The 23050-nt window shown below is 44.4% G+C and overlaps 1 protein-coding gene across 1 annotated transcript in view; it reads right to left on the reverse strand.

Annotated features, from left to right (window-relative positions):
- Positions 1-11801: 11801 nt before the first annotated feature.
- Positions 11802-23050, reverse strand: part of PEX14 (peroxisomal biogenesis factor 14) — a 69334-nt gene continuing 58085 nt past the window's right edge. Inside the window, exons 5-9 of the mRNA XM_030463783.1 lie at positions 20789-20874; positions 19501-19603; positions 18146-18243; positions 15309-15400; positions 11802-13645 (exon numbers count right to left, since the gene is read on the reverse strand). Coding sequence (XP_030319643.1) covers positions 13177-13645; positions 15309-15400; positions 18146-18243; positions 19501-19603; positions 20789-20874 — 848 coding nt within the window. The 3' untranslated portion in view covers positions 11802-13176. The remainder of the gene's footprint in view (positions 13646-15308; positions 15401-18145; positions 18244-19500; positions 19604-20788; positions 20875-23050) is intronic.

Below are 23050 nucleotides of genomic sequence, written 5' to 3' on the forward strand. Positions count from 1 at the left end.
ATTGTGTGCAATTTTTTTTTTCCTTTTATTTTTTTTTCCCCTTCAATGTAGTGTTTGTTTGCAGGGGGTGGGCAGGGGAGGGGGGGCCTTAATGCTATGGTTTGAGGCTGACTTCACACTCCTAGCACTGACCGGAGCTGCACGATTCCGAATTCTAACTTGAATTTTGTAGAGATGAAACAATGAAAACAAAAGAAATGAAATATTGTTATTACTAGTTTGTAGTTTATTTAATTCTTTGGAGTTCTTTTCCTCTATCAGCTGTTTGTGTGGCTTTTATTTTTATAGGGTTTTATTTTTGTTTTGTTTGGTATATCCCCTGCCCTCAATCGTGTGTTTTCTAGCACAACCCAATTCTTGAAGATAATGAAGCTCAACTTCCTGGGGCAGAGTGAGGGAACGAGGCCCTGGAATTTCTAGAAATGGGATGGGGCAAAAAGATGTTACTGTAAGGACATTTGCTGTAGGTTCTACACTTGTACAGTTTTCCCATATTCAGCTACTTAGATATTATGGTGATGGGCTCCAAGAGGTATCCTTGGATGTAACAGAAGCCACATCTTGCAAAGCAGATGTGTTTATTTTGTACCACTGCAATCAACATGATGTGTATCAGCAACTTTTGTGGGAGCAGGATCGAGCCTCCTGCCTTCACTGCACCCTCCTGCACCCTGCCTGGGATGATGCTGACACTGACAGCAAGGGGGGAGCCTGGGCTTTTTACCTCTCCCCTCTCACCAGACTCCACTGACTGAATCACTGCACAACGGTGGGAGAAGCAGGAGTGTGGGGAGAAGAGGGGCAGGGGATGGAGCAGAAGCTCTGAGCCCTGCTGTGGTTCCCTGGGAGGCAGCTGTAGGCAGGTGGGGCACCAGGAAGGGCCCCGTCTCACACGCCCTTCCGTGGGACTGAGCGTGCTGGAAGGGTCTGTGTTTATCTATGCACACCATTTTCTCCCCCCCAAGGCACCCTACTTCTCTCCCTGACATCTCAGCCTTTCTCCCAAACTTTCATCACCTCTTCTCCAGGAGCTCTCCCAGCTCACTGTGCCACAGGAGCAGGGCTCGACCCCCCCCTGCCCGTTGGTCCCGTCCCCCCGAGCGCCTCTTCCTCGACCTTCACCAAGTCCTGTTGCTCTAAAAATCTCTTCCTATGTCTCTATCCACAACAACAACAACAACAACAACAAGTCAAGGAAGTTAAACCCTTTTTTTTGTTTGTTTTTTTGGTGGTTTGGTTTTTTTTTTTTTCAGTCTGCCACGTTGAGGCTTTCGTTCAGCAAAACTCTTGAGCAGAAGCTCTCTGGAGGGACAGAGGGCTCAAGGGCTTTTCTGAGCTGAGGCCTCAGCAGCACTGAGATCCCTGTTCCAGAGAGGTGTTTGGTTCACTTGGAGCTGTCATATCAACAGGACTGTCAGTAATTGAGAGATGTGCTTAAAAAAAGACCAGAGAAAGAGAGGGAGATGGAACTATATGAGGAGGGGGAAAGAGGAGAGAGGAAATGGAACTGTTCTGTCCAAAACAAGATAAAAACCAAACAAAATAAACCTTGAGATGGACCCTCCTGATTCTGCTACCATTCACTGCTGAAGAGCAAAAAAAAAAAAAAATGAAATAAGAACTATTGACTAGATTGTTCATTCTAGCCACAAACTAAACTGGATTAAAGTCTGTGTGGAAGGAATTTTGTAAAGAAAAAAAAAAAATTTTAAAAAATCTTCCAATGTAGCAAAAAAAAAAAAAACTTTAAAAAAACAAAAATGAAAAAAAAAAAGACAAAGAGGGAGGATTCTAGCCTTTTGTAATATCCATATTGCACACTAGGACTATAAGCCATTGCTAGCTCATTTTGAATTTTAAATGTGTTTTTTTTTTTTGTTTTGTTGTTGTTTTGTTTTTTTTTTTCTTTCCGTGGGGGAGGGGGGGAAATAAATGCTTGAACCACCAATGCTCTTTTTAATGTTTTATAAATATGTATGTGTATATATATAAATATAAAAATAATATGTATGCACATATATATGTGTGTGTGTATATATCTATATGTATATACATATATATAGATATATAGATATATATATAGGTTTTGAGACAAAAATGCAGAAAGTGAAAAAAAAACACCCTAAACAGGATGGTGTGCTCTGATTTACTTGAATCTGGTCTCTTCAGCACCTGCGTTATTAAGAACTGAATATTTTTCCACTTGAATTTAGTGCTATTAGAAATTTAATATATGTGTTTTATTTATTTGATTTTTTTTTGCATGACTGATGCAAGGTTTGACATTTTCACTCAATAAAAACTGGAAAAAAAACCCCAAAATTTTAAGTATTCAAGTTGTCTTCTTGATTAAGTGTTTGGTTTATTTATTTATTTTTTTAAGAGCTAACAAGTCTTGGAGCAGTTTGGGTTTGGTTTATTTTAAAGCTCTGTAGTCCTGGTAATGGCCCTGCACCCATTTTTACAGCCACTGTTTTAGCACTAGCCCTAAGGTGATAAGTGCAATAGGAGCAGAGTTCTCTTTATATGAACTCTGGGCTCAGGCTTTTTAAGCAGCTTTGTAGTTCTTGGATTTTTATTTGAAGTGCTCCTCAGGATGCCTGATAGCAGCAATGCTAAAATTCTTGTTAAACTGGGAGCTGGCATTAAAGCAGTGAGTCCTCACTTTTTGGCTTCCATTCCTACCTTGGCCTGCAAACTCAAGGTGGTGGCTTGGGATCCACAGCAGGACTGTGCTTGCTGAACACTTACAGTGCCATTCAGAGCCCACTGAACCAATAGCTGGGTGAGTGTCACCCAAACAAAGGAGAGATGATCATGAATAAAACCTCCTGTCTGCACAGAAGGGTTGGGGACTAATTAACCAACTAATCACCACTAAATTGCAACCTTGACACTATGTACTTTGACAGAACTTAGCAAGAACACAGCAAGTGGATGCATGGCACACAAGCTCTGAAAGAAACCATTCCCTTACCTGTTCATGACACAGCTTGTTCCTGCTGCAGGACCTTGTGCAGCACAGCACCTGGACAGCCAGCTGGGATGAGACAGTGCAGGGCTGGAGGGTGTCCTGGCATCCAGAGTTGGTACAACAGCTCCAGCAGGCACGGGTGCTGACTGTAAAAGAACAATAGATCAGCTAAAACCACTGCATGCTCTGTACAGCTTGTCCCCACCACTCTCCCATCCAAGACTCATCCCAGGCCTGAGCACACTGGAGGTGGATCTAGCACAGGGCTTCAGCACCAGCACCCCTGCTCTGAAGGAGGTGGGTGGGAGGAGGCAGTAAATGCCACTTTCTGAGGAAGTAAGAAAGTTACTTTGGAGAAAAAAGTTGAAATAAGAAAAAAGTGTACGTTCCCTGCACTTCATGTGCTCTGAAGCAATTGCCCTCCTGGTATCTGTCAAGTAATGGCATGCCCCCAGTCCTCACCCCTCTGTAGGACACCAGTGCCAGCACATGTCCTGGCTGTCCTTGGGGAAATGTGCACACATCTCATCACAGAACTCTGAGTGCTGCCCCTGGGCTGCCACCCCCTCCCCAGCACACAGGTTTCTGTCACTGCTGAGGCACAGCCCAGCACGTGTCCAGCTGCCTTCCTGAAAAGGTTGGTCCTGAGTGCCCTGGAAATGCACCTGGTTCTGCCCCAACAGCAGGAATTTTGGGGTGGAGGGCAGTCCTGTGCATCCATTCCCTTTAGGATGGATGCAGTTCCTCTGCAGTGCCTGAGGAACTGCTCCCAGCCAGCCTGGCACAGAACACTGCTCTGATGCCTCTCCTGCCAAAGTGCTGCTGGAGATGGGGCACAGTGTCAAAGTTCTTGTTTTACTCAATTAAAGCAAAGAAAACCCCTCCTGGGCAACCCTTCCCTGACCATACCAAAGCAGTTTGGGCTTTGTGCCTCTCTGCCACCCATCAGAGACCCCCAGGAGCAGCAGAGCAGCACTTGCCAAGCCTGATGCAGTGGCAGCAGCTGCCTGTGTGTTAGCAGAGAGGATCAGACTCCTCTCAAAGCCCTCTGGTTGCTGTGCTGCAGCTCCCAGCCATCCTGTTTTCAGATGTCATTATCTCAACATGCTCCTAATCCAACCTTGGAGCACAGAGGTTTGTTCTCACTGGAGCTCTGCCCACAGCACATGGGATGGTTCCATTCCTGTGTTTCCAGGGGACAGGGGACATGAGTGACACGACTTGCTGCTTTGAAAGGTCTTGCTGGAACTTGTCTGTGGAGCTCTGCCTACACTTCATAAAAGAATGACTAAGTCACAGGAGAAGCTGCAAACTGAACAAATCAAAGCCTGACTATTGCATTCATCCCAAGCCCTCACAACTGGTGACACTGCAGCTCTGCACCCAGCCCCGGGCTGAGCCATGGAAAGCACCAAGCCAGGCTGCTTGTTCTGACCCCAGGACAAAACCAGGGCAGAGGCTGCTATTGCACTTTGATTATGTGTAGTACAACCCTGGAATAGCATCTTTTGAGTGTGCAGCATCCATAGCCACAAAACTACATGGTCTGTTTTACCTAAAACACTGGATATCCACTTTTTAGCACCCTACCAAGAAGCCTCCCACAGCACCCACCAGCATGGGCACCCACAGGTGGAACACCCCTTGGCTCCCCAGAGCTCTAACAGGGGAGCACTGCTTTCCCCTCCCAAAGATTCAAGATTTTAAACCAAGAGAGGCAGCAGAAGTTCAATCACCTAAACCCAAACCAGCTGCACTCAAGGTATTCTAGGACACAAAATAGGAGACCAGATGGTTCTGCTGCTGCTTCCAACCATCCTGGGTTTCAGATGCCATTACCCAAACATGCCTCATCCAGCCTCAGCACACAGAGATCTGTCCTGGCATGAGCCATAGGGGCCAGGAAGGACAGAAATAAAGGCAGCAGATTATCGCCGTTGGCTGAAAATGAAGTCAACAGCCATCGTGGTGGTTCAGGAAGACAATCATCACTGTTCATCCAAATGCTTCTCACAGACAGTCCAGCAAGGGCATTGTAAGAGATTACTAGAAAAATAACACGTTGGGTTACACCTCTCCTTATGTCCCAGCCCTATGAGAAGCCATTTTTGTGGTAGGCATTCACTGAGTTTGCAGGAATCTTTGTTACAAGCTCTTATCAGCTCCAAACTGAACTGCCCTTTAGTCTTGCTCAGTACAGAAAGCAGGAATGCATGAAGGGCTCAGGGAAGATGGTTACTCCTGCACAATGCCTCCTACACCTGGACAGAAGGAAATTCAGGATTCTGAGGCTCACTGGTAGAGAGGAAAAGCAGCTGTCATGACACACAACCTATCCTGGGCATAAATTAGAGCTTGTAAGGACTAGTGCTCAACACTTGGCATAATGGCATTAACAAAGACCTGAAGACTTGGTAGGGAAAAAGGTCTTTTAAATAAACTAATCTTTATCCCTCTAAATTAGACAATCAAAGCTATTTTAAAGAAGAAGCTCTTGAGGAAAGGGAAGGAGAGGAACTATAGCCAAGTAGCTCCCCCCCCTCCCAATCTGCATGCAACCTGCATAGAAGACTGAAGCTTTCAAACATGACAGTCAAACCTCACATCATCTTCAAGGGGAACATGAACTTTAGAGACTTCCCTGAAAGTCAATGAGCATCTTGTACCTATTCCAAACAAATTTACATAGATTGTTGGGAATGGTTTTGGAGTTTCACATATGCATGAGTGCACACACACACAAATAAATAAATAATTTCCATCCTTCTCTACAAATCAAGGCAGAATGCAGTTTAATATGACCAAACTTGGAAAGAGTGAGTGCATGCATGAGTATATCTGTACACATGCATAGTGACAGCAGAATATTCAGGTTTGCCTAATACTTGTGTGGGGACAAGGAAAACATGCCACTTGCACTGAAAGCTCATGCTAACAAGTGAAGGAATTGCATGTGTGGTATTTACTATACCTGGTGTATTTGATGGTGTCCATTAAAGGGTAAGGCTGGGCAAGCTGCTTTTGAGTCCCTCTGTTGCAGACACTGTGCCATGGAAATGCCCCATGCAGGCAGGAAGCCAATTCTTTTCAGGTCTCCTGTGTCTCAAACAAACATCACCCATACCTGAAAGCTGACAACACCAAACTCTGGTGGCAACAATCTCTGCTACACAGGTGAGAGCAAGGAGGGGAGAAAGGCACTGAAGAGCATTTTTAGGTACAGTAGAGGGAAGAAGGGATGACAAGTTTTTCATGCCAGCCCTGGGGCAAGCCATGGGCTCACTGGAGTCCCTAACATGCATTTTCCCCTACAAAAGCCAAATGGTTGCTCAGCAGATAGGAACGTGGCCCCTCAGATGCTGTCACCTGCCCTTGTGGGGGGAGGAGAGGGAGGGTGATCTGGCCCCTAATCCTGCTCTTGCCCCTGAAGTGCCCCAGACCCATCCTGGCTGAGGAGGGGTGGCCAGCAAGGCAGCTTCCCTCCTTCCTTTTGCTCTTTTTTGGCAGGGAAACTCTTAAACAAACAACTGAAGAAACACTGAGGATTTAAGTAAACAGCTGAAGATTTATCTGACAGGCAGACTGAGCCTTTCCCTGTCCCCTTCCCTTCCCACAGGGCAGGGTGCTGCCTTGTGCTCCTGCTACCAACAGCATTTGCCCCAAGCCCTTGCTGTCCCCACCAGTCCCTGGGACCCTCCTGTGACCCCAGGCCACAGCCAAGCTCTGCCTGAACATCAGAGCTCTCCAGGCTGAAACACTTGAGAGAATAAAACAAAACCATTTGATCTGTGGCCAAAGCAAGTTAGAGATCCCCTCCCAAGGGAGCAATCTTGTTCCTTCAGCCCCCAACCCTGCAGGTGACATCTCAGCTAGAGCCAGCTGTGCCCACAAGATGGAAAGGGACCTACTCTGGGCTGGAGACAGCACCAGATCCACCTGTCTGCAATCTGCACCTGGCTGGACAGAGGGGGGTCCCATGGGTGCCACCCCTCCATGTCCCCTCTGCAGGGCTGTGGGGGGACACCCACTGCTAGGGCACTCAGGTTCCCAGGAATTAGCAGACTGGGCTGGAGGTTCACAGGGTTGAGAATAAAAGGAGGTAAGAAACAGCAGCAAGGGTGTGATGTTCCAATTTCAGTGGAAACATCAGGCTGGACCTGGCTCATTTTGGGGAACAGAAGAAACTGAAGCATGAGGGAGCCTCAACCTCCACCTCACAGCATTTGGGTTACAGTACAGCAAACACACAGGCACAAAATCATGCAAGTGAGCAGGCAAATGGGCATCCAGAGATGAGCTTTACTGCTGCTCCTGTAAGAGGGCAGGAAGCAAGGAATGGTTCATCTCCATAGGAAAGCTGCAGCAATTTAGCAGACATTTGTACTTGCATATATCAGTTGAAACTGCTTAAGTAAAGCAAATGTGTTCAAAGAGATGGGAGAACGTCTACCCAAGAATTTGCTCTGGTATAATTAAATCAGTTAAAGAAATTAATTTTAAAGAGGTGTTACTCTAGCTCCACACAGATAAACCCTCAGTAGTAGCTTACAGAAGGAGGGAGATAAAGTTGGAAGCAGCCTGTCCCTGATGTTTTAGAAAGAAACAGGAAAGTGTCTTGGGCATGAGGAGACAGGCAGGCATGAGGGAAGAACCAGCACCAGGGATGCTGAACAAAACACTCATGCCAAGCAGACAAAGTGACTGAGAGACAGACAAGCAGGCTGGCAAAGTGACAGGCACCAAAAGAAAAATAGACAACAAAGAGGCCAACTGGAGATCCCCTAAATCAGCCCTATCCAGCCAATCACCTCCTTACTCAGGAGGCACGTCCTAAAGAAAAGCAAGTATTTACTGAAATCACAAAAAAATACAATGTCATATCAAGCATGTTCTTGTAGCCAGCATCAGAAACCATCTCACATTATTTGCACAAATATAGAAGAAAAAAATCCTGAAAGGTTAAATCCTTCAGCAGATGCAGAAAAGAAGGGCTTGGTGGGAAAAGAGGAGTTCTTCCAGGATGCTCCATATTATAAGTAAGCCCTGGACAGTCCTTGCAAAGCATTTGGGGAGATTTTTAGTCTGCAAAAGACACTTTACAAAAATAAATTGTATTTGAGTTTAATAATCTTCCCCTTTTCAGAAAGGGCCTGACAGATGCTGCCTAGTGCTCACTTCTGCCCCATTTCAAATATTTTTACCTTATTTGGATGAAATATATTATTTTTCTAATGAAAGGAGGTTGTTGTTTTTTTTTTTTTTTTCCAAAGAGCTGGTTTTCCCTTCGTCCAGCTGGTGCCTTTATTAGGTTAGTGCTTGCTCCCTTTTGGGGATGGGATTGTTTTTTTCCCTGGGCTGGAAGAGACCATGCCAGCCCCTCCATCTCCAAGTGCGCAGTTCAGAGCTTCTACTGCACAGCAAATGGAGGAGTTGGTCCCAGCCCTCCATCTTCCCTCACACCCCCAAATTCACCTTAGGTACATTTCCAGCATTTTCTTTAATTTTTTTTGAGAGCAAAAATAGTGGTCAGAGCCAGGCTTTCAACAGCATAATAGATGGACACAACCCTAAAGCAGCTACAGAGGAACCCACGGTATGGAGATAAGACAATAAAAGGGAAAATGAAGAAAGCTGGAAGCTCCCTCTCTTGTGCCCTTAGGAATTTCCTATGTTTCACCTCCCAGCACCCCTTAATTTATGTTTTCAACCCCTGGAGGCCAAGGCCTCCTCTTGCTTTGCACTTGCATACCACCCAATGGTATGAGAGGTCAGGTTCAGGCTGGAAGACACTCAAGCTGAACATCAGTTTATGGTGTGCAGGATCAGCACCACATACAATCTGTCCTTAGCATAAGAAGGGACCTTCCAAACCTTCCTGTTGCCAAAGCCCTTGGGAAACTTATGTTCCACAACCTGCTGTGTGTGGTGGGTCTAGTCAAGCATGGAGAACCTTAACACAAGAAGTTTGCAAGAAAAACCTACTCTGAACCTCCTGTCTAGCCTTTGTTTTCCCAGGAATCACACTGCCCCACCAAAGGAAAAGCACAGGCAGCCTCCATTGCTGCAGCAACACTACAAATAGAAGCAATGGAGCAGAAACAGGCTGGGGGTTTCCCCCCCAGCATACAGCATTCTTCCTTCCACCAGTACAGAGGGAGGTAGCTGCTGGATATGCAGTCCCCCCCTCCCTCAAAGACAAAAAAATTATTAAAAGGCACTTACTTGCCAGAAGAACCTGAGCTGCAGTAAGCTCCAAGACCAGCTCCAAAATGTCTGCCTCTGAGGCAGACCCAGCTGAGGCTGCTCAGGGCTTGTGCAGCTCATCTCACCCAGCTGGGCTGCCCACACTGATGGGAACAGTGGCTGCAGCTGGTGAGGGGCTCCAACCCCCAGCCCAGCCAGCAATGGGGGTTGGGGCTCTCCCTCCAGGTGTTTTGTGTGAAACCCAGCTCCCCAGGGTGGCTTTCTCTGCAACTTGTCCTTGTCACATCTCTGTATTTACCAGCCAGTATCTTTTACCATCACAGGTGGAAACTGAGGCAAACTTATAATTAAAAGATTTTTGCAAAGTGTCATGCAGCAAAGCAGTAGGATCAGAAGGGACCCTGCAGCCCATCCTCAGGCTTCTGATCCCAAACAAATAGGTTACCAAAACACAGAAGTGAAAAAAATGTCTTCCTCCTTCTGACAAAGATGCACATAGGACTTAATTGTCACATCTTGGGGTGAAGAAGGTTGGACAAAGATGATCAGCTGACATCTCTCTTAACCCTTTTCCACTTTGTCACGTTTTTTGAGTCCCCCACATTTCTCTGGCAGCAACTGAAAAGGAAGCATTTGCATCCTCAAATTACTGGAAAGCACCAGCCTGGTATTGTTCCCTCCAGGAGCCAGAGCACAGACTTACAGGGTTTCACTGAAATGTGCTCAAATGACACTGTTCAGGGGAAGCTCCCTTCACCTGCTAGCTATACTCTATCAAGGACCTGTAGAAACCATGTTATGAACCCACTGAGCTCACCAAGGGGGATGTTGATACTCTTCTTCCTGTGTAAAAACAAAGGCTGATTACAGAATAAAATAGCATACTTGAATGAGCCAGAGGGTGGGGAATTGCTGCTGCTCTCTGTCTTGTTCTGCAGAGAGAAGATTCTGTACCTGGTCGTCTTTCAGCTAATATGATGCCCTTCTCAGTGCCTATTGCCCAGAGGGCTAAATACTTCACAGAGCAGCTGATCTAAGAAGTTTGTTTCTAGGAAAAAAAAAATTAAAAAATCACAAGTTAGCAGTCTGGCTACCTGGCTCCTAAGGACCAACACACTCACTCTCCAGCTGTTGCTATGCTGGAACACAAGGGACAAGAGGCAGAGGAATAAAACTCATGATTCATAGCAATACCTGTTGGTAAGAGGGTCTGGCTTCTTCCAAAAATTCTCTGCTGGTGGCTTGGATCTCTTCAACAAAATACACAAACATCCCATCAGCAGCCAGAGGCTCAGGGTTAAGAGCTTTTGAGCAATAACAGCTATGATGGAGTTTTCTGGGATTCATCAGGTTGGGAAACAGAACAACTGTGACCTATTGAATTGATTAAAGTTGTAAGAAGCAAAAACTAGGGGAGGGGAAAAGGCAGTTGAAGAAAAAACCTACCTTTTTTGTATTGCACCAAAAATTTGGAGGTAAATGAATTACACATTGGCAACATGGAAGAAAAGGGGGGAAAAATGAATCCACAGGGATGCTTGTACTGTAAACCTCGTAAGTCACTCAGCAAGGCACATACCTCAGCAACATATTTTCCACATTTCACCAACTGCTGTTGTCCAGGCACTTTCTATTTTCAAAACCTTCTATGTATATAAAATGTACACAGGCAGGACAATACTTTTTCATCACATCCCTGCGTTGAGTCGTGTTTTCTTTTCACAAGGATTCTTGGCTTGGAGAAATGAAATGTGCCATCCCTTAAGAAAAGTGTTTCCTTTTAAACACTTTCAAATTTGCCCTGTTTTAGCTAAACGTGACGTTCTTTGTGAACGTTAAACAGAGGAGAGAGAGACTGAGAGGGAGAGAGAGACACACACACACTCACTCACTCCTGGGGAAGATATTCGTCCATTTAAGGAATGAGAAATCATCACATTCAGCAGCAGGTCTAAATACAGTAATCTGAAGGTCCCTTTTGCTCCCCCCTGAGCAGGAAAATGTCACTGTGTACCAGACACCCAAATACTCAGGAATCAAGTAAATCCCTCATTTTTTAAGAAGGGAGCCAAAAACTTTGGTCCAACAAAGATGGGACTGCAGTAGCTACAAATCACTTGCTGTATGCCATTTCTTCCAACTGTACTGACATGGCAGGCTGAGCACAGCCATGGGATATGGCACAGCATTCCCTGCTGGCAGATAAGATGAAGAGGCCATGGGATGCCTCACACACTGCCTTCAGCACCTCCTGCAGCTGGGGTGGGAAGGAGCAGGGTGCTGCATTCTGCACCCTGCAGAGCCTCCTTCTGGAAGGAGAGGAATGGGAATAGATACATTTTACTCACTGGTTGATGCATCATTGCACCCTCTGCAGCACTGGAGACACTGCCATGTGGTTGGAGCTATCTATGGTGTGTCTTATGTTGCTCTTACACCATTCTTTATACTGCCTCTTGCTGATACAACCTGGTATTGGAGCAGTTAGAAAACCAACCATAAACATCCTTCAGAAAATGTTTTATAAGGACTGAATTTCTGTAATAGAGCCTTTTCCCTCCCTTTACCACCCTGCATGCATATTACTCCCCAGAATAAGAGCCACAGTAATCCAGTGACAGCCTGGTGTTAAATAGTGGTAGCTCATATTTATTACAATTATATACAATCATATTTTATATTTGAAATCTATACATGATCACACAGACGAGCACACTTGCTTGGTGAGGACAGTGAGACTCAGCTGTTACAAGAATTGCTCTAAGAGGCTCTGATGCAGTGAATAATATAATTGGACACCACCATTTTACCAGCTGAGAACACAATGTTGCAAATGAGAGGTTTCAAAATTCACTGTTTTCATTTCTGTATAGCCCCAATGGGGCAGAAAAAAAAAAAAAAGGCTGGACTGGGCAAGAAGGGCCAGTGGTGTACCTCAGAGCTGGAACTGTTCTCTCTTCTGTAATGTCTGCTTTGCTGAAGCAGGTGCCTGTCATAGAGTAGGTGCAGGTCTCAGTTAATCATTTAAGATGGATTTTCTCCTCATTTAAGGAGAAAACCAGGCAAGAACCATTGCAAAGATTCAGAATTAACCAACTATTTCAGCATCCCATCTCATTCATTAATTCATTCAGGGCAGCTATAAATAAAACGTAACATGTCAAAAACTGATGTGAGCTCCTTGTCATTGGAGGAGGATGGGTAATAACTGGGATGACTGGGGTCAACTTCTTTTAAAGCCTTCTTTTATTGGGAGCAATCAGTAACAAAGCCACGTGTTCTCATGGATTTACTGTGGCCATGAAACCTAGACTTGGTCCCTAGCAAGAGGCCACCTTGATGAGTCTAAGCATGTGGGGTGGGAATAGTGTTCTTTGGACCCCACAGAAGTTTAGTGTTTTTTTGATGCTAGGTAGTTTCAGGAATTTGAGGCTTGGCTTAAGGCTTGGAAGAGCCAAGACTGAGATCTGGTGAGGAATTCAGGGTTAAAACATTCTCTTTTTTTGGCAACAGGCTATCAAGTAGTTTGAAAAACAAAACTGAGGGTTATTTTGGGAAACAGCAAACTGGTTTGGGCTTTATGTGGGGATTAAAGGCTTGTGAAATCAAAGAGCTCGGGACAGATTCATTTCAGAAATTGGAGAGAGGGCCACTGGGATTCAGCAAGGAGGCTGACTTTCAGGAGATGGTGTTTTTGTAAGAGGACTTATTCTGTAGCTGTAGTGCATGGTAAGGCGATTGGTCTTCCAGTCTAGGCAGTGACCCCAGCTCATGGGAGGAGGTGGGTCTGGGAGGGGAGAAGCAGCCACTGCAACACTGCAAAGCCCTGGGGTGGAACAGGGCCCACCTTGCTCACTGGGCAATCATGACTCTATTCAAGGTCAATCATGGGAGAATCACTGGAGGGGATGGTGGCACTTCTCTCCACAAAATGGGAGAGGCACCAGGGACAGTGCAGAAGGCTAGGGAAGATGTACAGCAGCAGAAGCCAGAGTGCCTTAGTCAATCTCATTTTCGTTGCTGGCCCCTTCAGGTCTTCTTAGCTTTTCCACTTGCTCATTAATCTGACCATCCCCTCCTCGCCGGTCCTCAGTCTGGACACCTAGACATTCCTCCTCATCCACGTGGCTAACATCATCATCCTCCTCATCATCCTCTTCCTCCTCTTCGTTCCTTTTGTTTTCTCTTTTCTCCTCCTCCCCCTGCACCTCCATCCTCACTTGGCTCGTGACATCAATCACTGCCTTGCTGCTCTCCTCCGTGCTCAGCAGGTGACAGGTGACCTTTGAGCCCTCAGGGCTGTGGTTCTCCTTGACTGGTGAGGAGGTGGTGGACTCGTTGCTGACAGGTGAGATGTCACTGCTGCTGTTATGGTTGGCAACAACAGGGTTGGAGGGTGAGCTTGGCTTCACTGGGATCTGCCACGATGGGATCTTAGGAGCTGAAGGGGAGGGAGGGAATTGCCTCCTTGGGGGAGGGGAAAAAGGGAAGAAAAGGAGAGAAAGGGGCTTTTAGTAAAAATACTGTGGAGTTATCATCAGAGAGAATGGTATTTGCACTGGGGAAGGCATGGAAAGCAGGACTGAAACTGCAAGTTTCCTTTGTCATAAATGAACAAAACCAAGGCCACTTCTTCAGGCAGGTTCTCAAAGTGCTTTACAAGCACCCAGTAACTGAGCCTGCACACCAGGAAAGAATCACAGCTGGGCAAAGTGAAGCACTAAGGTGATCTGGTTTGGCTGATTTCACAGAACAAGCTACACTCAGGAATGCTGCCTGTGGAAACACATGAATGTCCCTTTATAGAACAATCACTAATTAACTGGTAAAGAAAATTCCCACCAGAGCAAGAAGTCAGACACACCAGGTCCTTGTGCTTGTGCCAAGGAATTTCAACACCTGGCTCTCACCTCCACTGTGATACACAGCTCTTGCGTGCTGGCTCATTACAATCCAGAGCCTATCTCTTGGTCCCAGCATGCACTTTACATGTTTGGGCCAGGTCCTGGATGCCACAAACTGGGTCAGCTTCTCTGACTGGGATGGAGTCATACCAGCTTGCACCAGTTGAGAGAGCTGCCTGCTCTGTCCTGAGTCCTTTGCAGGTGGGCTTTGAGGATTTGATAGTAGCAGACGAGCGCCCAGCCCTAATAGGAGACTCCAAGTAGCAAAAATGACAAATATAAATGCAGGGGGGAGCCCTGGTGCCCTCAGAATACCATCTGTCATGAACAGCAAAGAAAAAAGTATGGTAGTGATGCTGCATATCAGCAGATTAACAGTAACTTAGTTTGTGTCCTCAATCCTCCAAAGCTTTCACTGTGACTCCTGGGAGGAATGGTAGATGTAGGGACAATTTCAAAAGATTTTAAAGCCAACACACTTTTGAGACTTCTGAAAAGCCCACTTGCTGAGATCCAGAACATGTCTAGTCCAACCTTAGGCTGATCTTTGAAGTCCATATGATTTGAGAAGACTTCATTACAAGTAGGAGCAAAGAGAGTCGTATCAGAGTGAAAGGATCAATAGCTGAAAAGCTACATAAACTCTTGAGTAATGTACCTGGAAAAAAAGAATTTCCTCAAGAACTGAGATCTGATCCCTGTTCTTATGACTGTTCCACAGGCTGAGATTTCTATCAGCTCATTTCAGACATCTGCTACATTATAAGAGAGCAAGGCAGAGAGAAGCAGGCTCAGCTGAAGTGCAATTCTTTTCATCCTGGTTATGCCCCAACCATGAACAGGTCTGCTGAATTGTAGCTAGAACTGACTCTCTCTGTGACAGAATGCAGGTGCAGATGCAGTCAGCATCTCAAACTAGGTGAGAGGCATCCTGACTGCTGTGAATGGCAAGAGTTCCTCTATCATAAACTAAAAGGAAAAATCTCATTAATTACCTAAAGCACTCTGTGATTTAAGACAAGTTTGAAAAGCATTTTGAGACTTGCAAATAGAAAGTGATAGTGGAGTGTAAAGTGATGTTATTAAAATAGCAATAACAGGATATAGAGCTAGTTCCTGCTAGAAATGCCTTTCCTCTCTGACTGAGAGAATCCCAGAGAACAACCCTTTCCCCACACAATAATCTGCTCATCCTTCCTTCCTTCCTTCCTTCCATCCATCCATACCTGTTTAGGAGAAGGCCTTTTAATGAGTAGATCTCAGATTTCAATTCATTAATATTCTGTGACTCCAGAATCCAGTTGGTGGAAGTTGTGGCCTAGAACATGAAAAAGAAAACAAAGATCAAATGATTTGACACTGAATAATGAACAATGAAAAACACTGAAAAATGAACAATTTCTAGAGAAGAACTAGAACTTGGGTGCTGAAAGGCATTGGGCATTGCACTGAATCAGCTCCTTTGCTCTGTGACTGCACTTAGATGAGGCACCAGATTCAAACATATATTAACAAAACATTTGTTCATTTCTCCTAAATCATGAAACAAAGAACCAATTATCTGCAGCCAGTGGTGTTTAGAGATGGGCTGATAAAATTAAATCTGAAAATTGCAAAAATTTTCCCTACTAGGTCCCTATTAGAATTAAAGGCATGCTTGGGTTACCAGACTGTATCTCTAGGAAGCAGCAGGACTAGGCTCTGTCTTTTGGCTATTTCAAGGCAATGAATGCAATTTGGTGGGGAAAAATGATAAAGAACTCATGGAAGCTTTTGTCAGCACTGCATCAGATTTGCTATGGGATATCAAGCAGAAATTAGAGCATGGTGACAACTGAGGAGACCATGCTGCAGAGAATACTTTTGGTAATCTTTTCTTTTTTTTTAAACTCTTTTGGGAAACTGTGAAATGGAAGGAACATTCTGAAAGACAGATCATGGCTTACAGTTACCCTAGCCTATCACTCTAGCAACTCCTGCAGTGATGGGCTGAGTATGAGATCAAAGAACACTCACATCTAGCACTTTCCATAGTAATTCCTGCTAAAAGCCATTAGAAGTGAACCCATTTGTGAGCATCACTCCAGAAATACTCCTAATAAATCCCCTGACAAAGAAACCAGGGCTGGAATAACACAAAACTCCTCCTCAGCAGTTCCTACTAGATATAGCCAGGACTAGTTGTTCCTCCTTATTCTTTAAAAAGAATTTGGCTAGTGCTGAGTAACCCTGGACACCTTCACAGCCAGCACTCCTCACAGTGACTTCTGGGCTGTGAACCCAGAGAGCTGGGAGAGGCTCAGCCTGTAGTAGCTGTGATATACACAGATGCCTTCCCTTGGGATTCACACTCCCAGCCCTCAGACAGCAAGAATCCAGGAGCCACTGTTCTGGCTTTCCAAGACCTTGAAAGCTACAGCAGCACATTAACAAGGGAGTGATTTCCACTCACTGGCCTGCAAAGGACTCAGATTTCCAAAACACATATGGTGCCAGATGCCTTGGATTTAGAAATAAAATCTGACATCTGGGGCTTTTTAGCCAGTCTCTTTAAAAAACAGTTGTAGAAAACTCAAGCCTTGAATTTTTATGTACGTTTTTTAATTACTTAAAGTCCCTCTTTTTAATTTTTTACAGCATGCCAGTAGGAGTTTGAAAAGCAGATATAAAAACTTACATTACAGCTGAGAAAACACAGCTTTTATTCTTTGGTTTGTGGGGTTGCCCAAGTTTTTCTTTGTACACATGAGGTTTAGATATCATAACAATGTGTGCTACCATTTCAGTGCAGGGGGTAGAGAAGGGGGAGGAAAAACTTCTTTAAGACTAAACCACCAAGACTCTTATGCCCTTTTTCCTTCTTAAAGCTCAACATGTGGTCTTAATCTTAACACTTAAGACCTGAAAACAGTTTTCCAATTTCCGGACTGGCTCCAGGCCACTGACAGGCCACAGTTCCCAAGGAAAATTGCAGTGGAGTGTTGTGACCATAAACTGGCTTTCATGGTTGGGTTTACAGCTGTGCCACTGAGGGATTCCTACTGTACAGTGTGCACACCACAGAGTCAGCTGTGGGCTACAAGTTACACACCATCAAAGGGTTTGTACCAGATTAGAGTGCAGGTAAGGGGGAAGACAACATGCTACAGGTAACAGGCTGTAAGCATTGTCTAAGGGATCTCATAGTAAAAGAAAAAATCTCTTTATGTACAGAGAATCCTGGGCTCACAAACTATCAAGTTTGTGAGTGAAATGAAGACTTCATCTCTATATGACTGGTTCAAATCCACCCCACCTTACTGGCTGGCATGGCTGCAACGTACTTTAGAGATGTAAAGAGCTAATTGTCATTGCCAGAAAGACAATAAATTTTGCATAAAATGGTTACCTGTAGCCACAATGAAACATCACAAACAAGTTAGAACTGGTGGTTTTATGGCCAGTGTCAAGTCAGGAGTCACAGGGAATGGGCCCCTGTATGTGACTTATCTAACTGTGATGGGGTCACCTTTTAGACCAAAACCATTGAAACAAGAAACCAAACAGTAAGAATGTTCAGCTATTACCTGGCTTGGATCTGAACAAGTGACTTATAATACAGTACTTCAAGTGTGTGCTTGGCTGCACAAGATCAAGTCATTGTTTTGAGAATATACAAGGGTACAGAAGAAATGTAAACATGTAAAATTCCATAATACACACAAATAAAACCTCCACACAACTGGCTTTTTACCTCTTTTGGTCAGTGGACCAACAGTACAATTACTTCTTCTCAAATGCAATGCATAGGTACAGAGCTGAGAACAAGCTTGAGGACTCAGATATCCAGGCTGCAAAGGTACATAGCAAAGCCCTCTCAAAAGTTACTTGTATTTTGTTAAATACCCAATTAATATCCATTGCTTTAAACAGCCTATGGAGAAGCCAGATGCAGAGAAACTGGAAGGAGATAAGACAGAGCTAACTGTGAACCTAATGAGGTGCTTCCCATGCCCACAAAAGAAGCCATGCATATTCAAAAGAAGGTGGTGATGTTCTAAAGGTGAAGATTGGAAGTGGATACCTTAGAAGCAGCCAGTTCTTGGGTGAGATCCTGGATTTTCTGTTGTTGCTGAATTAGCAGTTCCTGGACAGCTGCTAAAGTTGTCTGTAATTGAGTCACTGTGAAGGAAAAAGCCAGAGAGTGTTAAACTGAGATACATGCACACAGACACACACACACACACACACATGTCCTTCCTGCTGTCTAGCTACAAAGATGCCTCTATTCCTACTATATTTAATTTATCTACACCCGCCTGCTCACTTTAATCCATATGATTTATCTGCACTATGGGTAATCTACCTGCACTGCATCTAACCTCCAGTATTTCTAGTTTATCTTTTCATTGTATAGATGTCTATAGCCCACAGTATATCCGTCCAAAACCTCTCCCTTCTAATTATATTGGTTTATGATTTGTACATCTCCCTGAACTTATACAGTGTTTGTATCATTTATCTACCTTGGGCCTCATGCAGGCAAACACTGGGGCTAGCTCCAGTCTGGGAAGAGGCTGGTCTCAGGACTGACCTTAGGGTATCATGAAAAATGAAAGATGCTTTTCTTCTCACCCTTCACTAAAAAGTGTAATTAGCATCCTCCCACTTTCAACCCACCAGCTCTTTCAATCCTAACATCTTTAACAAAACTTCTTCCATCCCACCAACTGAATATAATTTGTGCTTTTCCCCTTTTATTTCAAAAGAACACCCTGTACTACCCTCCTACACCCCAGCAAACACTAAAGAACTTCTGCTGGACTCCAACTCTGCTGTAGGACAACTTTTTCTACTTTAGTACTTTATCCAAAGCTTCTTGGCAGTAAACAAGCCGATAAAATAAAATTAAAATCTCTTTTGGTGTGACAGGTAGCAGGCAACCCAGACCATCAGTAGGGCACCTGGTAATGAACAGACACCCCATAGAGTCAATAACAAAGAGGGTGGGCAAGGTCAGGGAGGCACAGTAATTACAGACTCCCCTGACCCTTCCTCGGATTTTCAGATGGAAAGTGAGGGGAACCCACCAAAAAAATAAAAGCCCCTGAAAACATCAGAGAAGCAGAAATTAAAAATGAACTTTACAGCCCTCCGAAAGGCTGTCATTTTATTCCCCTTATTAATATTCTGAGGTTGGGAGCCTTTCCGTAAAAACATAATTAATTGAGGCCGCGCCGACAGTAAACAAGCAATTTCAAATTAAACCGAAATGACGGCGGCTTCATTTGCAAATGTGAACAGATTCTCAGAGCAGATAAATGAAGTCACCACATAAAGTGGAGATGGAGGGAAAGAAAAGAGTGGGGGTCTTGGCAGAATGGAGGACACAGGGAGAACGGCTTTGAGGGATGAATTGATGGAGTCATTAATCTTTACCTGTCTGTGTCACGCTGCCACTCATCTCAGAGATGTTGGACTCGATCCTCTGAAGTTGCTTCCTGTCTTCTTTGCCTCCCATGATGAGAGGAAGCAGGTATTTCTGCATGGAGTACAGAAACTTTTTTAGGAAATGGGGATATGCACAGCATTCTTTCTAATCTACCTGAAATGCCCTCGAAGTCCACCAGCCGAACCTCAGCCTTTATCATAGAGCCAATGATCATTTGGCTGTGAAATAATATTGGATCTACAATGGTGCTGAATGAAGCTGCAGAAGGGAATATGTGAGTTCTGTGGTTACATTTTTGGGGTACTAAAACCAGTTCCTGACTGCATTTCAGGTTCCCTGGGACAGCTCTCAGTCCAGAGAAACATCTGAGTACAGATCTGAGACAGAGTATTTCAGACAGACAATTTCAGATCTTACACTCTCAAATATGAACACATTCACACAAGGTAAGAAATGCAGAAGTGGGAAGAAGAGGGGGAAAAGGCCCTGGAAGGGCCAGAGGATGAACAAGGCAGGGAATGAGAGGTATGATCAAATATTTTGGCAGTGGGAGGGTTACTATTTGGAAATAGAAAAGCAGAGATCTGGAGCATAAGGAAGAGAAATAAGGAACCAAGACTAAAGGGAGTAAGAACCAAGGTTTTATTTGTAAAACAGATTTTACTAAACAAGGCAATAATTGTTAATTAAAGAACAAGCATGAAAACCATCAATTTCTCATTAAGTGTTCATCTCTATCCCTTTTAAAAAATAACACACAGCTTCCACTGAACCAAAGCTCTTTATACTCTGCTGTGTTGACCTGAACCACTTATGTCTTTCTGTGCAGCCACAGAATATGATTGTTTACCAAAGACATTTTCTAATGTCACCACATTGCTGGAAAGCAAATACAGAGGGAAAGGATACATTCAATTGGAGAAATTAGACACAAGAGAGAAGGGGCTGCTATGCCTACAATGCACAAGCAGACACGTGCTTGCTCTCCCTTCTTCTGAGCACATTGGAGTTCTACTACGGGACAAATGGCAGACCTGGAAATCAGCACCAATGTTCTGATTGGTCAAATGCTTTTTTTCTACCAATGGTGCAGGATCACCAGTGGCCAAATTGTAGACTAGGGCATTTTCATGGTGTGTCTCCATTGCTACTGATGCAGTGACAGTAAGAACACAGATGCTTCACTAACTTAGAACCAACATGATCATTTTGACACAAAGTAGGATAACATCATCCTCCCTGAATACAGGGTAAGAGTAGGGAGAGAGCCATTACCTTGTAGAGCTGGTGGAATCCAAAGGCAATTCCTGCCATGATGATAGCCAAAGCACCATAATCTCGCCATCTGGAGCTAGGTGGACCTAAAGCCAAAAGCAAGAAAAAGTCACAGTCAGAACTACAGGTGAGAGAAAAGAGCAATGAATTTTGTCAGTTCTGCTGCTGCTGCTGATTTACTGAGCAGGGGCTATTAAGGTACTGGTGGTCCCTCAGGTACAGCATATAGACTACTGGCCCAAGGACACTGAAACAGCTGTTGGGACCTCAAGCATCGACACTGGCATTGAGCAAGGTGCCAACAGGCAATCACAACAGCAATTAAAGAAGTTGCATCAAGTGCTTCTGTCCTACTCTTTCCATGCAGAGGGCACTCTGAAACCTGGCTGTAATGTGTAATTGTGGTGTTAGTGCTGGCTAAGGTTATCTCACTGCTTCAACAACAATTTTTCTTGACTAGCATAATTTTTGAAAATGGGAAAAGAGTCAGAGATCCAGAAGAGTGCAGAAAAAAGGAAGAAATGTTTTGAGAAAGCAGATAAATAGGGGCAATAAATGGTTTTATGAACACTGTGTCAGCAATCATGGACAATTTCAATAAGGAAAGATCCAGTGTCTTTCAAGCCTGAATTATGAATAGGGACCAAAACACACAAACAGCAGAGAGAAAACATGCAATGAAATACCTACAGAGAAAGGTAAAGAAGTGGATAAAAGCTTGAGATATTTAACACACAATCCTGTACAGAAGCTTAAAGACTTCATAGAGCAAGAGAAAGATATGGGATGTTCTGCTCCTTCAAACAGAATCAGAAGACACCTGTAGTTTTCCACCAGCTTTATCCTTTCACCTCCCTCGCAGTTCCCTACAAGGATCTTGTACTGCCCCCGGTTTTCTTTAATAATGAAGAGGATGCAGAGTGATCTTCCCTAAAGTTCAGTGGCAGGATGTGGGCAGAGCTGATGAGGTGGAGGCCGGTGTGCAGCCTCCAAACAGACAGATCCAAATCTTCGTGTCACCTACAATGTCTCAGAGATGCATTCTCCTCTCCAAAATTTCTATCTAGGCTTTCAAAGGGAAGTCTGACTGGCTGAAAAGGTTGGAAACTTGTTCCCTTTCTGCTGTGCTCACCTATTGCCTTTTTTCCTGTTGCTGAGATCTTCTAGAGGCATTTCACTGACTCCAGCCCTCAGGCTCTGCAGCCAGGCACTGACTCTCAAATCCTGGCACTCAGAGCTTCTTGCTATGTCTTAGGATGCAGCTCCTCAAATTATCCACTGGCTTGAAATCTGAACAAATTAAGGCATCTCTGTCAGAATTGGTGAATATTGTCACCAGCAGTATTTTGGGCTGCTGCAGTTGCAGTTTTGGAGCTTAGGCACCTGATCAAATTATCATAACTTTTTAACTTAATGAGTTAACACACATCAGCTAAGCAGCAGTAACTGGCTGTGTACATGTCAGGATTTAAAATGATCTCTGGCTAATCTTGCTGCAAACCCCAGTCATCCCTCCCACTTTCTCCTTCTTACCCTGCTCCCACTGTCATTTCTGGTCTCTGAAGTCCAATTGTCCAATCCATAGGAAAATATCCTCTGACAACACAACTCGTTCCAGGCTAAACTGCCTGTTGCAAAGGGTTAAAGAATCTCAGAGGGTCTGTGGATCCAGCTGTCTCCAGTCCTTGCCTGTTTGTCCCTAAAGTTAGGTGACCTCTGAGAAGAAAGGAGACACACCTGTAGGACCCTGCCTGCTTTGCCCCTTCACCTCACTCATCTCTTCTTCCATTCCTGTAATGCTTGAGCTAAGAACATTTTATTGCCCCCTGGTTTTCATTATTAATGAAAAGGGACCAGAATGATCTTTCCTAAAGTTCAGAGAGTCTATAAAGAGAAGAAGCTGAAATGCCATTTTACTCGTTTTGGAGATGTGTGAAATAATTCTGTCTTGTGGCAAAGAAAAGTGAGGGGGATGGAGAGGAAAAGTGAGGGATGCAGTAAAGGCTCTGCATTGACCACATCAACTTTACAATGTTATGAAGAATGTCACAGCTCTGCCTAAAATCCAGTCTTCCTTTTTCTCTGCAATACTCTAAAATGTGCAGTGGAGAGGGTTTAGAAGTTTCTCAGCTGTAACCACAGTAGTCCCACTGACTTCTTTGCATACTCTCAATATCCCCACTCATAGAACTAAAATAAAACAGAGAGAAAGTGAAAAAGCACTAATAACCCAGTTACTCTTCAGTTTATGCTCTGGAGAAG

Source organism: Calypte anna, chromosome 21 (genome assembly GCF_003957555.1).
Source record: "Calypte anna isolate BGI_N300 chromosome 21, bCalAnn1_v1.p, whole genome shotgun sequence".
Classification (NCBI taxonomy): domain Eukaryota; kingdom Metazoa; phylum Chordata; class Aves; order Apodiformes; family Trochilidae; genus Calypte; species Calypte anna.